This window comes from Lagopus muta, chromosome 15, assembly GCF_023343835.1.
Source record: "Lagopus muta isolate bLagMut1 chromosome 15, bLagMut1 primary, whole genome shotgun sequence".
Classification (NCBI taxonomy): Eukaryota; Metazoa; Chordata; class Aves; order Galliformes; family Phasianidae; genus Lagopus; species Lagopus muta.
This window is the reverse complement of record NC_064447.1, coordinates 6,854,786-6,868,477: the sequence shown is the minus strand read 5'-3', so window position 1 is coordinate 6,868,477 and position 13,692 is coordinate 6,854,786. Positions and strand designations below refer to the sequence as shown.

At 51.3% G+C, this 13,692-nt stretch overlaps 2 protein-coding genes across 2 annotated transcripts in view; both read right to left on the bottom strand.

Annotated features, from left to right (window-relative positions):
* The window catches only part of SYT17 (synaptotagmin 17), a 38,233-nt gene extending 31,456 nt beyond the window's left edge, over nucleotides 1-6,777 (bottom strand). The window contains exon 1 of the mRNA XM_048961970.1: nucleotides 6,732-6,777. Within this exon, the coding sequence (XP_048817927.1) occupies nucleotides 6,732-6,762 (31 nt within the window). The 5' untranslated portion in view covers nucleotides 6,763-6,777. The remainder of the gene's footprint in view (nucleotides 1-6,731) is intronic.
* Nucleotides 6,778-9,747: 2,970 nt separating this feature from the next.
* Nucleotides 9,748-13,112, bottom strand: ITPRIPL2 (ITPRIP like 2). Its single transcript, XM_048962113.1, has one exon. The coding sequence runs from the start codon at nucleotides 12,918-12,920 to the stop codon at nucleotides 11,436-11,438; it is 1,485 nt and encodes a 494-aa protein (XP_048818070.1). The 5' UTR covers nucleotides 12,921-13,112; the 3' UTR covers nucleotides 9,748-11,435.
* Nucleotides 13,113-13,692: the final 580 nt, after the last annotated feature.

Genomic DNA, 13,692 nt, shown 5'->3' with positions numbered 1-13,692 from the left:
CTATATGAATATATGAGCATGGGCGTTTGTTCATACTCTTAGAAATGCTCAGGAGAGGAAAAGCTGGTGCTGTGTCCATCCTCTGTCACTGTGGCATACCACGCTCAGTGCTCCTCTTCCTTCCAAGGCAGAAGGCCCTTTGGCTGAGTGTGTGAGCATCGTAAACCCAAAAAGGAGAGCAGCAGAATGAAGTTGATGTGAGGTTTAAGCAGCGCTGTTGGCTGCTGCAGGGATTGACCTCAGCCCCGTTAGCAGCAGCCCGTAGCACAGAGCGTCAGGCAGCTGTGCCCCATGGCACACTCATACATATACATGCACTCTGGCACTGGTACTCTGCTGCATGAAGGCTTTCAGATTACATTCTCTCAGCAAACGCACTCACTGGGCAAATACAGCTCCAACCCAAAGGATATGATGGATTCAAACCAGCAGACAGGTGGTTATTGTAAAATCTAATTTCAGATCTGCATATGGCTGATGCTCTGATTAAGCTCTGCTTCTCCAGCAGTCAGAATAAACAGCCCCATTTGACATGATGACAACATAACCTTTGGATGTCCTCTGCTGTGCGCCCTGTGTCTGATAAGACACATTCCATGCTTCCCACATGCAGTGGCTGCGATGCAGATGGCGAGGCATACAAATGCAGCATTTCAACACAGAAAACAATGTAATTAACACCATGATTGCAGGATATGCCTTTTATTATAGATTTCTCTTCTAACGTGTACTAATACATATTGGGTTTAGCATTAGCTATATATCCTGAGGAGGCAATTGAATCACTTCAACCAGCTCAGCAAGCAGCAAAATCTCCTTCCAGTACAGCAAATCAGTTCTGCAGCTCCTGTGACAAACTGAAATCAGGGCTGATGGCATTCCAAGTGCCCTGTGTGCTCCTATCCACCCAACTGGGCAGAGACACCGGGCTGCTTCATGCCATTAAGTTAGCAGAGAAGAGCATCACTGACAAAGCAGAGGAAGGAAAGGAAGGAAGTCTGATGGCTGCTTCAAAGGATTTTCATTTGAATCCTTCCAAAGCAATTGACATTGCTTTCTGCTGCAAGGGGAGGAGAAAGTGTTGGTGGTAGACAAGATGCAATGTCTTTGCTGCTCCTGTGCCAAGTTCTTACCACCCCTAGAGGAGCCCTAGGTGCCATGCCAGCTCCCACCCTCCCTAAAACAAGCCCCTTATCTCCAGATGTGTGTATGAATGGCAAGCTGTGGTGGCTTCTGCTTCCCACCACTGTTGGCAGCCCACAGAAGCCCCAGTACATGACTGCAGGACGAGCTCTGTTTCCCCTCAGCATCATCCCTCCCAAGGCAGCTGAAATCCACTCCCTGTCCCCCCACCTGCAGCTCCTGGTGCTGCCATGCACTCGCAGAACTCCATAGGTTTCCTTTGCAATCAGCCTCTGCTGATTCTGCATTTCTGCAGCACAGCCAGGTCGTTACCCAGCCACCTGGCAGCTCCCTAAGTGGCAATAATGGCAAAAGCAAATTTCTTCTTATGTCTCCAGACAAAGTGGCTGAATTTGATCTGCAGTGCTCAGATCCTCTCTGCCTCACGTAATTTGTAACGTCCTTGCTTATGCCAATGGAAGTTACAGCCACTCTCCTGCACCACACATTTTCTCATTTGCCTTTAACTAAAATACACCCTGGCAGGGAACCGAATGACGCAGCATAATCTCCTCGAGCTATTTCTATAGTAAAAAGAGATTAAAAAAACACAGCCAAAGGGCACACAGCCTCTGAGGGAGCAGCAGCACGTACTGTTTGATCCAGCCCTCAAATCTGAGCTCCCGCTTACATGAAGCTGTCACCGCCGCGTTCAGTCCTGTTTGGTCCCAACACGCTGACCACGTGCAGAAACACCCCCTGTAGCTTCTGCAGTATTTGTTTGCTACTGCTGTAGTCATCGGGCTCACGTCAAGTGCAATCAGCTGGCAGCACGGAAGGCAGACAGCCTAAGTCGCAGTGCCATTGGGACGCTGGGGCTGTGTCTTTCAGCCATGGGCACAGCGCTGCCCGTGGGATCGCTGCTGCTCCCACAGCCCGGCCCTTAGGAAGGCAGAGCTCTGCTGGGACTCTTCTGCTCTGGAAGCTGTTCCTCGTGGTTAGGCCAAAACAGCTTGGAAACGGTGCACGAAAAAAGCCTGGGGTATTTTCAGAATTCTGAGGAGGGAAGGTTGTATTTAAAGGAAGTTTGGTTATGCAGTCACTGCTGCAATTCATTCTGTTTACAATGGGCTCACCCAAGCCGTTCGGCTGCTGGAGTTCTTCTCCAGGCTCACATTTCTGTTTGCAGACACAGGACCGTGCTATTTTTGTAATATACGTCCTTAGAGAGAGAGAATATCTCACAGTCCTTTCTGAAGCAAATTCCTAAGAAAGCAAGCTCTGTTTTTACAGAAGAATTCTAAATGATGTTTGTTTAACCCTCATGGTGGAGCACTGAGCACCAGCAGCCCTCTGAGGCAGCGCAGCATCCCCAGGCTGTGTGCAGACAGGACACAGCACAGCCCTGTGTGGAGCTGAGCACAGCCAGACCCAGCCCTGTGCAGTGACACAGCTCCACAAATAAAAAACACCTGTGGTAACTCCAGCCTTCAAAGTGAGACAAGATCTTCCACAAGGGTCAGGGGATGTAATTTTATGAAATGAGACAAACTCAGCCTCATAGCTCAAGGCCGTGCACTCAAGGCCATCTCTCTGGGATTCAAAGTTAAAACTGTAAGACAAGTCCTGAGACGCTGGTACACTACGGACTCGAGGAGGAATTATTTTGGAACAGTTTCATCCCCTCTAACTTTGTTAAATAACTGCTTCACACCTTCACTGATTCACAGTAATAAGTCTCATCTTAAAATGTTTCTTTCGTATTCATACGAGCAAATTGGCATCTGCTGCTTTCTCCTTTCCAGCCTAGGGATGTAAGTTAGCACAGAAACAGATGTAATCCAACACGGTTCCTTCAACTCAATCAGCAAGGCTTCCATCAGAGCCCTGGGGCATCACAGCTGTAAAATGTAGCAAAAGTCATCCCAAAGCACTTAAACAGGGCTGCTAAGAGAAAAGCTTTTAAAATGTGAAGCAAATGACCAAAACAGGAGGGGAGAGATTGCTTAAGGGCTTCACAAAATCAACAGCAATGAAACCAGCTTCTGAGCCGTGAAGGAAGAGTTACAGAGATGGTTGATGATCGCTGACTTGCAAACACCAAATCATCATCTGCACAAATGTGCATGTTCCCATTCCAAATTTCAACAGGTTCAAAGGGCAGGATGGATTTTACTGCAAAAGCCTCTTTTTACCATCATGCCATCACACCAGCAGAGACCACTCTGTGAGGTTTCCCCATCTCATTAAGCAAACGTGCAAATATGGCATCACACAATAGACCTAAACCTGGTGGGCCCATGCTTTGAAGGCAAATCTGTCTTCATCATCAGATGAGCCAACTTCATGTGCGAAAGTCTGCAGGAGCTGCTAAAACCCAGGTGGGGAAATTCATCCTTGCTGTTGGGGTCTGAGCATAGACCAGTGTTTGTATGGCGCAAACAGCAGCAGTTACATGGTGTACTGGAGATCAATGCAGCGGATTCCAAGAAGGGAGGCAAAACAGCATTACCTCACTCTGGATTTCCCCAGTGGGAGAAGCAGAGCGGCTGCAGGCAGTGCACGGTCACCATCCTGCCCCCGCTCCTCCGGGATGCCATTGAAGGTTATGAAAATACCATGCTGGAAGAAGGGAGCTGTTTCTCTGCTGCCTCCCCTGCAGGTCCCAACCCATCACGGGGGTGGGAAATCTGCTGAGAACAAGCTCTGGCCACTCTCAAGGAGGAAACGTGCCAGAGCAGCCGGGACACACATGCTGCCATACGCACAGAGCCTGCTTTCAGTCAGAGCAGTTCTATCCGCCCACAGTTACTCTCTGCCATCTGCACGCTCCCAGCATAGCACTGCTTGCTGCCCGTGTGTGTGCTGACACCAGAGCAGTCCCTCAGCTCACACAAGGGTAGGAAGCAGAGAAAGCCCAGGGCAACTCCATTTGCTAACCACCGAGAGCAAGAGGTTTTGTTCAAATAAAATAGCTCTTTGCTTGTACGTACTGAGCACAAGTAGATACTCCAGCCATGATCCAACAAATACTCAAACTGTGGGGCTCCCAGAGCTGTTTGATGTGAAAATCTAGTTTTAAATACTGCCACTGGCCAAAAAGAACCTGGTGTTGGTGCAGCCCTTCCCCAGACGTTGGGGAACACATCCCCCCACCACCAGGCTGGGAGCAGCACCCGCACCAGGACACACTGCAAAGCAGAGCGCAGAGCTCACATCAGGACCTTCCTCCTCAGAAGACCAAACCCTGACACGCTGTGCAAAGAGGTTTGTGCCAATCCCAGCCAGCTCTCAGCAAGGCTGCCACATCTTCCAGCAAGGCAGACCTTTCTGCTGGCAGTCCTGAGCTGCCGTGGCTGCAGAGCTGCCCCTTCCTCCTCCTGCCCTGCTCTTTATTTCCCATCTGCTCCCCAGCCCTTCTACATGGGTGATTCTGTTGTCACTCCAAGTTGGATACTAATTTCATCCCACAGCATCTCATTTTAATAAGCCCTTAATTGCCTCTTAACAAAGGGATCGTTTTGGAAGACTTTAACGATCTTTCTTGAAGAATTATTTGAGCGTTGAAAGCACATTATGTGCCCCATGCCCCCTGTAAACACGCTGCGGGTTTTCGAGAACAGCTTAGAGCGCTGTTATTCGCACAAGCAAAGAGATAAAAAGAAAAAACTCAGCATCATCCTTTGGCAGATACAAGAGCTCTGCCTGAGACTCGCTTTGTTCCTAAATGAGTTAAGCTCCTGCAGGATTTGAAAACTGACTGTATGCGATTTGCCAAATCCTCACCAAGAACTGCTGCCTTCTCACAGCAGATGTTACAGCTAAGGCCAATCCACTTTAATTGGTCACCCCCTACAAGGGCGGCACTGAGAAGACACAGAGACCAGCACTGTCAGCACCAGGCTGTACTGCGTAGTGCCGTGCCTCCCAATGCCTTAACCAGAGTTTGCCCACATGCTCACAGCGCTCTGGAAAAGACCACACTGACACAAAAGCAGGGGCTCATAGGCTTCCTGGAGCCTTCTGATGGTGCTGCGTTTCCCTCAACTCGCCTCCGCTTCATTTTTTTTAACATTTGGCCCTTTTCATTGGCTCTGGCAGGGCCCGGAGGGTTGGTGAGCTCTGGCAGCTTCTGGGAAAGCACCTTAAACCCTGAACAGAAACACTTTTCGGAGAAGTGCCCATGATTCAGAATCCTTATGATGAGCGAATTTTTCCTTTTTCAATCACACTTAAACGAGCCTGTAGCAATATGAGACAAAGCAAGCCGTTCCAAAGGCACACTGACACACTCCCTACAGCCACCACCAGCAGCAGCCCGCTCGCCCCAAGCACAGCACAGCGCCCTGGGACTCGCTGCCCGCAGCAGCCGGGCCGGCACAGCCCACAGATCCCAAGCGAGGCTCTGTAACGCGCCTCTGCTGCCTCGCTGCCCCACTGCAGGCCTGCAGGCAGTTTCCAAGAAGCCCAGTGGTATCCCTGAGCGCGCTGCACAGCACAGAGCCGCACACAGCACAGGGATGAGTCACTTCCTCTGCAGCTCTGCTCCCGCACGGCTCAACACAAAGCGCGGCCGCTGCCTCTGTGCCAGCAGGAACCAGGAAACGCCGCAGCACTGCTCAGCGAGCGTGAGCCTGCCTGGAGGGCCTGCATTTCCAGTGGTGCTCGGCTTTTAAAATCAGTTATCCCACAGTGTCACCATCTTCTCAACTCCTTACCTCCCATCTCTTTTGTTATGGTGTGAACTCTTTGGAGGAGGGAGAGAAACCTGTAGAAGACCGTTACTACTGTGACAACTCTTCCAAGCCCTGATCACGCCCAGCCCAAGCCACAGAACCGACTGTTCTGTATACAGCTTTGGTCCTGGCTTTAGGGGGAAAAAACACCCAGGAGTTTCAAGAAATGCAGACCTGTAACTTGAGTACACAGAAATTTTCCAAGGCTCTGAATCAGCATTGCTATCCTGTAAATGGAAAAAATAAGGCTTCCTTAATGCAGAAAACTTCCATGCAATGACATTTGATACATATGCATTTCTAACAACCTTTTGGAGTTTGGCACGTACATCATTATTTGAGTACTAACAGACTGTCGTGCAGATACAGAGCATATGTTATCTATAGCTCTATTGCTGATTTAATAGCATGACACTGATTCTCTTGTAAAGCAGTTGCAAATATGCCAGCTTTTGGCTACAGCTTTAAAACAGGGCCCCGTAGACACACACAAGAGCAGAAGCAGCCTATCAGCCACACCGTGCCTTTGAGAAGTGCAAGGTGGTGACACATGGTAAAGGCAGCTCTGCCTACATGCAGCCCGACAGCCTGCTGACTTCAGGGTGCTGAGCTACCCAGACCCACAAGGAGAGCACCAGTGAGCACCAAAGTGAGCCCACACACCCACAGGGCACGTGCTCCTTGACCCTGTGTCAATGGCCACCTCCTCGGTGTGATCAGCACAGTGAAGCGGGACTGGCTGCTTTCCTGCCAGCTCCCCCAATTAGTTACCATCAGTCAGAATTGCACTTACCTCGGGGAAAATGGAACAGACAGGTATCTGAAGAGTTGACACGGGAAATAAAGCAGCCTTGTAAAGCATGTTTATCCTACCTGAACTCCTTTGCAGCTCTGTGAAAATCATATGCACGCACGAGAGTCCTTCCCCTCCAGGCAGCTTTAACTTGCATTAGCAGTACTTAATCAGCAGTTCATGAGTGACCTTGGCTGCGTTACAAGGAAGGTATTTGCACAGGAGTGGAAAGATTTTAAACAATTTATCCAGTGAGTTGGATGCAAACAGTTTTTCCTTTGAACACCACACATGCAAGTCCTTAGGCCAGCTCTTGGTTAATAACAGATTTATCATGAAAAGAAACTCCTGTGTTTCTTTGATGATTTTCTGCTTAATGGAAACTCAGGGTTCAAGCAGAGAAATACTGCAGAGAAGCGAGTTGTTATTGCTTCCAAAGGAAAACATTCACATGAGATCATTTTTATTAAAGAGTAAAGATCTAAATGTACTTCCCCAGCACTGAGTGGGGTGACTGAGTGTTGACAGTAAAAATTGTCAGTTTTTAAATCTTTGCAAGTGAGACGCCCACAATCTGGACATTCTCAGAAAACTCTACAATTGTTGCTGCCCCTCCTAGAGAAGCTACTGTCTGCAAGGCAGGAGGCAGGCACACAAAGATCTGGAGACCTGTGTACTTTCAGCACAGCTTTAATTAAACAATTAAAAAAGTGGAGATCTTGCTGCTATTTCATTCTTTAATAGGGAGCATCGGCACAAACTACAAATACGTAATTTTGACATCTTACCTAAGAGCAGCAGAGGACAGGTAACTTGCTGGTCTATTCACAAAGTTCCTGCTGGCTTCAGTGCAAGTTTTTCCATATTTAATGAAGTGCAACTTGCAAGCTTTGGAACTGAAAGGCTCCTAGGGATGTGGTTAAATGAAGTCCTAGCTCATCATTAAGCACCAGGAAAAGCAGATTTTGTGCAGCAACCTGAAATGGGAACCAGGGAAACAAGAACCACTGCCTCCCTACCCTCAGAGCAACATAGCCACAAACCCAACGTGGTCCATGTCAGAGCTCCACACCACCACTGTCCGTGCCAGCCACACTCAGCACTCCTGGCTCCCTTCCCGTATCTCTGCACACTCCAAGGCGTGGATTTCCTGGTTCAACACAGCTTTGCTGCTGCAGTAGTCTCCTCCTAAAGAGCACATAAACCTTCACAGAAACCTTTATGGTTGCAGGCTGCTTTTACTAAACAACAAAAGAACAACCACAAGAAAGGATTTAAATCTCGAGGCACAGATGCATTACAACAGCTGTTTATTACTACAGTGAAATATTAAAATAAGAACACCAACTTCATGGAAACAACAAAAGTGCAATTGTAATTTGGTATTAAATAGGAAAAGAATGCCTTAAAATGGACATTTTGAGCCTATTAACACTTTTTGGAAAAAAAAATAGCAGCTGAACACTTTAATCTTTGGTCTAATTATTAACCAGCAAAAAATAGTTGTACCAAAAACATCCATTGCAGACAGACATGTAAAGTTTACATCACTCTGTAGATTCAAATTAAAAGAGGAGGAATGTTTCTGAAACATTTAGTCAGATAAGAAATGATGCCCTTGCAAAATACATAGGATTTGTCAATACAAAAAGAAGTCACACATATGCATTCTGGTAAATAAACTTATTCTTTTACAAATGCAACTTTTCAGTGTTCAATAAAAACGATTTCGTTTGCACAAAACCTCTGTAAAATTAGCTTGCAGATAAAGAGAACCAAGAGCCCACATCAGTGCTAAGTCACATGCTCTTTCTTCTGCGTTTTCATTTCAGCTTACACACACACAGAGGATGCCGCGCTGAACTTACAGCACAGTCCTGACCTTCATGCACAGCACATACATGCTGAGAACACTGCTGTGTGACTGCAGCACTGCTTGCTGGGAGGAGGGATTCCTGCAGCTCAGTTCCATGCGCTCCTCCTTGCAGACGGGGCTCTGCGAGAGCACCAAGGCACTGCAGCCACTACTACTGCTGTCGTGGTTCTAACAGAACCCAACTGCCATCAGCTCCTTCTGCCAATCGTATTCATGAATGTCTGCCCTACATTAAATAAAGAAAATATACTGAATGTCTCAGGTGCATAACAGCTGCAAGTTGGTCCACCAGCATGCACGTGGTGCTTTGGGAAAGCTTGCCCAAACCAAGGCTAAAGCAAATATCTTCTGCCACCAGTCATCATAAACTCAAAATTCCTCGCTGAGCAAGAACTTACACTGAGTATCAGCCTATGTGGCTTATTAAAGAGAGTTTTTGCCTAACTGTTTATCCGAGATGGATTCAACCTATTTGGAAATACAGCCAAAACAACACTCAGTTAAATTGCTTTTCCCTTGCTCCAGGTCTGCCTCACTTTCAGATCTCTTCCAGCCTCATCCTCACATCCTTCAGCTCAGTGCATCTTCATTGACAGCATGCCACCATTCTCACTCATCCCTCAGCCCAACTTCCATCACCTAAACCACTCCTACTCTCTACCATCTCCCCTTGTCAAGAATTGCCTGAACGCAACCATCTTTTCCTTCACCTACACTTCCACAACAAAGTTCTCACCCTTACAGCCTTCCACCAGTACAGGACACACATCAAGCATGCATCCCTCTCACAGAAGGAATTACTTTTCTGAGAGAGGGATGCACAGTGATGAGAACAAACCATCAGCCAGCTGGAGTGGCTGTGATGCCAGAATAAAGAGCTGGAGTGTTTCTGTTGGGTGTGCAGGCAGCCACAATGCCCTGGATTGCTCATCCAGTCCTTAAAGATCCAATGGTGTTGACCACAGCCCTGCAGTCATTTCAAACACCAAATAATACAAGTCTGCAAAAATAGTACATATGGTCTGCTACAAAAAGACAACCAAGGTAGCTTACTTAGCCTTAAATACCATGTGCAAAGAACATTTGATCAATACTACCTTTAAATACACTGGTTTTATTTGTAGAAAGAAGCACGGTGCTTCAAATATAAAAAAAACCCAACTTGCGGGTATGACCTTGTCTATAATTACCTGAAAATAAGACTGCAAGAGCAGTTAAAAAAATAGAGACAGAAGCAGGCAAACATCTGCCTGGGGAGTGTTTCCATTTAGAAAAATAGATTTGTATAAAGCTTTGTACATCTTACAAATGTTTTGTGCTTTGTTGCATAGAGCTGTGAATAAGGCACACCAGTATGTACATCAGGGAGGAGTGTCTCAGTAATTTCAAGTCATCCTGAAGCATCCCAGCGGTTACCTTTCATAATTTATAATCCATTTCAGAGTGCTCACCTAGGATGCAGAGTGGTGGTAATGAAGCACACGTTCAACTTCCTGAGCATCAGTAATTCAGTAACTCAATATTTTAACTTAAAGGTTTGGAATTCTACGTTTGCTGACACCCTGGGAGACATGAGGGTCCCATACCGGCTGCAGTACAGCTCTACACGCCATCCCAGAGACACAGACACCAGGCAGAGGCTGACAGCCCGAGCACTCCTTCAAGCTGAACCTCACAACCAAGACAAGGGAGGAGCACAACAAACAGCTCAGTGCTGCCTGTTCAGCCCTGTGAGAACTCTGGGAAGTATTCTCACGCACTCTTTCTATAAGGGGGGGAAATCACCTCGCTGATGCTTACATTTACAATACATCAGAAGCCACAGCTGCTTCGCCGTACCATGAATAAGTGCTAAACCATTTTTGAGTACCCTGAAATATTTTACTTCCTCCTCCCCACAGTAAGATAACAATTTGCTCACACTAGAAAAATCCCATCAGGTCATTTGGTCAAAACAGTGCCACAAGCAGACAGATGGTGGCAGCCCCAAAAGCCACCAAACTGCTCCTGGAATGCATAGGGGCGCAGCAGGCAGAACACATCAGTGAGATGCGGACTGGTTGAAGCCTGGTTCCAAACCTAACAGGAAGTTTGTGTTGTTGTTGTCCTTGTGTCAGAGCACGTTCTGAGAAAATCATATGCAACATATCTCAAGAACAAGAACCCAGAGTATTTCTGTAAAAAGAAGGTTTTCCTGAGGATGACTCAAACATCACCCCTTAATAAAATACTAATGCCTTCTCCACAGTGAGTATTTAGTGCAGCCAATTATCCTAAAATTAAGGCCTTTGTGAAAATAAAGTGCTATTTGTTTCTTTTTCTCAGTATTTCAATCCTTCAGCATAACCTTCATTTAAAACAGAAATGCACAAGTAGATTCTTCATGCTATCATCAGAAGTTTCACTTCTCCCCCTAGTTCTGCTTTAAGATGCTTATTACATTTCCATTCAGCACGATGTTTTACATTACACAGGAAATTTAAAGCATGTCACTGAGCATTTCAGACTGCGACCAATACCTATGCTCAAATGCTCATCTCATTTTAAGAGCACCTCGGCACAGTAAGAGGTTTTGTTTGTGCTCACGGGATTTTTAAATCCCAGATGGATTTTGTACCCTAAAAATCACATCTCAGAAAAGGTCAGTTTTGCCACTAGGGCAAGTTAAGATAGATTTCCAGAACTGTCAGTTTGAACCGACCAAAAGTAACGCTTTCCTACCAAGGCACTTCCCCAGAAATTCTGTAATCCTCCCACAAACAACCCACCACGACGACATTAAAAATAAAAGCTATCGCCATTTCCTTAAGTCTCAGCCTTCGGTTTCCCAGTTTTCTCAGGTTCGGGGATAAAACCACAGAACATCCCAGCGGGTTCCACCGCGGGCAGCCGGGCGCACGGCGATCCCTCACTCCGCGGGCAGCTCCTGCCGCGCCTCGGCGCCGTGCCGGCACGCAGCCGGCCGCAGGTACCGGGCTCCGCCGTACGTCCTGATGAGGTGCGGCGCCTGGCTCCAGGTGTACAGCAGCTGGAAAGCGGCCAGGTCCAGCGTGGGCCCATCGAAGGCGGCCAGCAAGTTCACCGGGGCGGCTTCCTTGAGGAACCTGGGCAGCGCCACGGCCTCGGGGAGGCTGGCGTTGCCCAGGAAGAAATGCATCAGTGTCTGCTTGCGGAGGCAGTCCCTGAGGTACATCACCAGGTCCTCCAGGCGCTCCACCAGGAACCGCTCGTCCCAGGCCTCCAGGGGCCCGTGCAGCATCAGGGAGAAGAGGGCCGTCTTCAGTACGTAGGAGGAGAGCACCCGGCCCCACTGCGAGCAGAAGGGCTCCTCCAGGCTCTGCCCGCGCAGGTCCCGCAGGCCCTTGAGGAGCTGCAGGCACTTCAGGTGGCAGGACGAGGCCGGGGCCTGCTCCTTCAGCCAGGCCAGCAGCCGCTGCTCGTGCCGCGAGGCGTTGAGGCCCCACAGCGCCTCGTGGGCCGGGCCGGCCGGCGGCACGTCGGGGGGCAGCGCCGTGAGGTAGAGCGCGTCGCCCAGCGGGATGGCGGGGATGAGGCGCACGGCCATGGAGATGTGGCAGCACACGTAGTCGGAGCAGGGCCGGATGTGCAGCGTGGGCGGCCGGCCGGGGCAGGCGGCCAGGCTGATGCGGCAGCGCTCCTGCAGCCGGTAGCGCACGGCGCCCAGGCAGCGCTGCAGGTGGCCTTGGAACCAGCGCAGCACCAGCGCCGAGGAGAGCAGGCGGCGTCCCCGCGGATCCGCGCAGAAGCCCTCCACGAAGGGCCGGTAGCGGCGCGGCCAGCCGGCCCCCGCGGGCGCCCGCAGACCGCAGACGAAGGCTCCGCTCGGCGCGGCGCGGCACGGCTCGGGCTGCAGGCGCGGCGGCAGGCGCAGCGGCACCAGGACGTCGAAGCAGTCGGGACTGCACACCTTGTGCTGCTCGTAGGCGCTGCCGACGCGCACGAAGTCCCCGCGCAGGCTGAGGGCCGTCGGGCCGGGCTGCAGCCCCTGCGCCTTGGCGGCGCGCACCAGCTCGGCCACCACGCGCCCGACGTGCGCCTTGCTGTGCCCCAGCACGTGGGGCGAGAGCCGCAGCCGCCGCGCGTGGAAGCCCTCCAGGGCGCTGCGCCGCGCCGCCGAGGGGCCCCAGCCCCCGCCGGGCCTCGAGCCGCCTCCCGCCGCGCCGCAGCAGCGAGCCAGCAGGCAGCCCAGCAGCAGCAGCGCCGAGCCCTTCAGCAGCGGCACCGAGCCCGCCTCCGCCGCGCCCTCCTCCTCCTCGCCCTCCGCCGCCGCCGCCGCGCGGCCCCCCAGGGCCTGGCAGAGGCAGAGCAGCGCGGTGCACGCGCAGGTCAGCAGCGGCCAGAAGGCGCGCGGCTCCGGCACGCGGGCGGCCATGGCGCGGCGGGGGTTCGGTCCATGCCGGCCCCCGCCGCCGCCGCCGCCGCCGCCAGCCCTCTCGTCCGCCCCGGCCGCCCCCAGCGCCGCCGCCCGTCCGAGGGCGAGGGGCCCACGTCCGTGAGCCCGCCGCCGCGAGGCTCCCTCTCTCCTTCCTCTTCCGAGGGAAGCAGCGCCGCGTCAGCCGCAGTGAGCTCAGAGGAAATGCCACGGGCCCGGCCGCGCCGCCAGCGCCGGGCGTTGGCCTGCCGGGGGCGGCCGGCAGCGAGCGGAGCGGGGCGGGGAGGGCGCCGCCCAACGCCTCCCCACGGGCCTCGGAGCCGCCGGCGCGGGGCGCCCCGCGGGGATCGGGGTTCCCGCACCCTGACGGCCAAGGAACGGTCCGGACCCCGAAGAAGTTCCTTGTGTGCCGCGTGGGGCCCCTTCCCCTATGACAGCTGCCGCGGTGTCACCCCGCTGCCGTCGCGATGCTGTCGTTGCACGAGGGGAGCGCAGAGCGTCGGGCTGCGGCCGCCCAGGCGCTGCTCCGTGGCAGCACCGCACAGACGCGGCTGCTGCGGCCGTTCGAGCGGCCCTTAGCTCTGGTTCCAGACGGCAGAACGTCCTCAAGCTGGGTTTCTGTGATAAATAGAAGTTGACAATCCTGAGGTCAGTGCAGATGGGAGCCCTGGCCTTGGCCCTTCTCTGTTCAGTACATGTTTACTGGACTTAGAAGCTGTTTACTGAAGCTGAAGGAGCATCTCTATAAGCATTGTGTCCTGGTTTCACTAAT

Excerpts from the sequence above, each read along its gene's own strand:
- ITPRIPL2 (XM_048962113.1), bottom strand. The coding sequence starts at position 12,920 with ATGGCCGCCCGCGTGCCGGAGCCGCGCGCCTTCTGGCCGCTGCTGACC.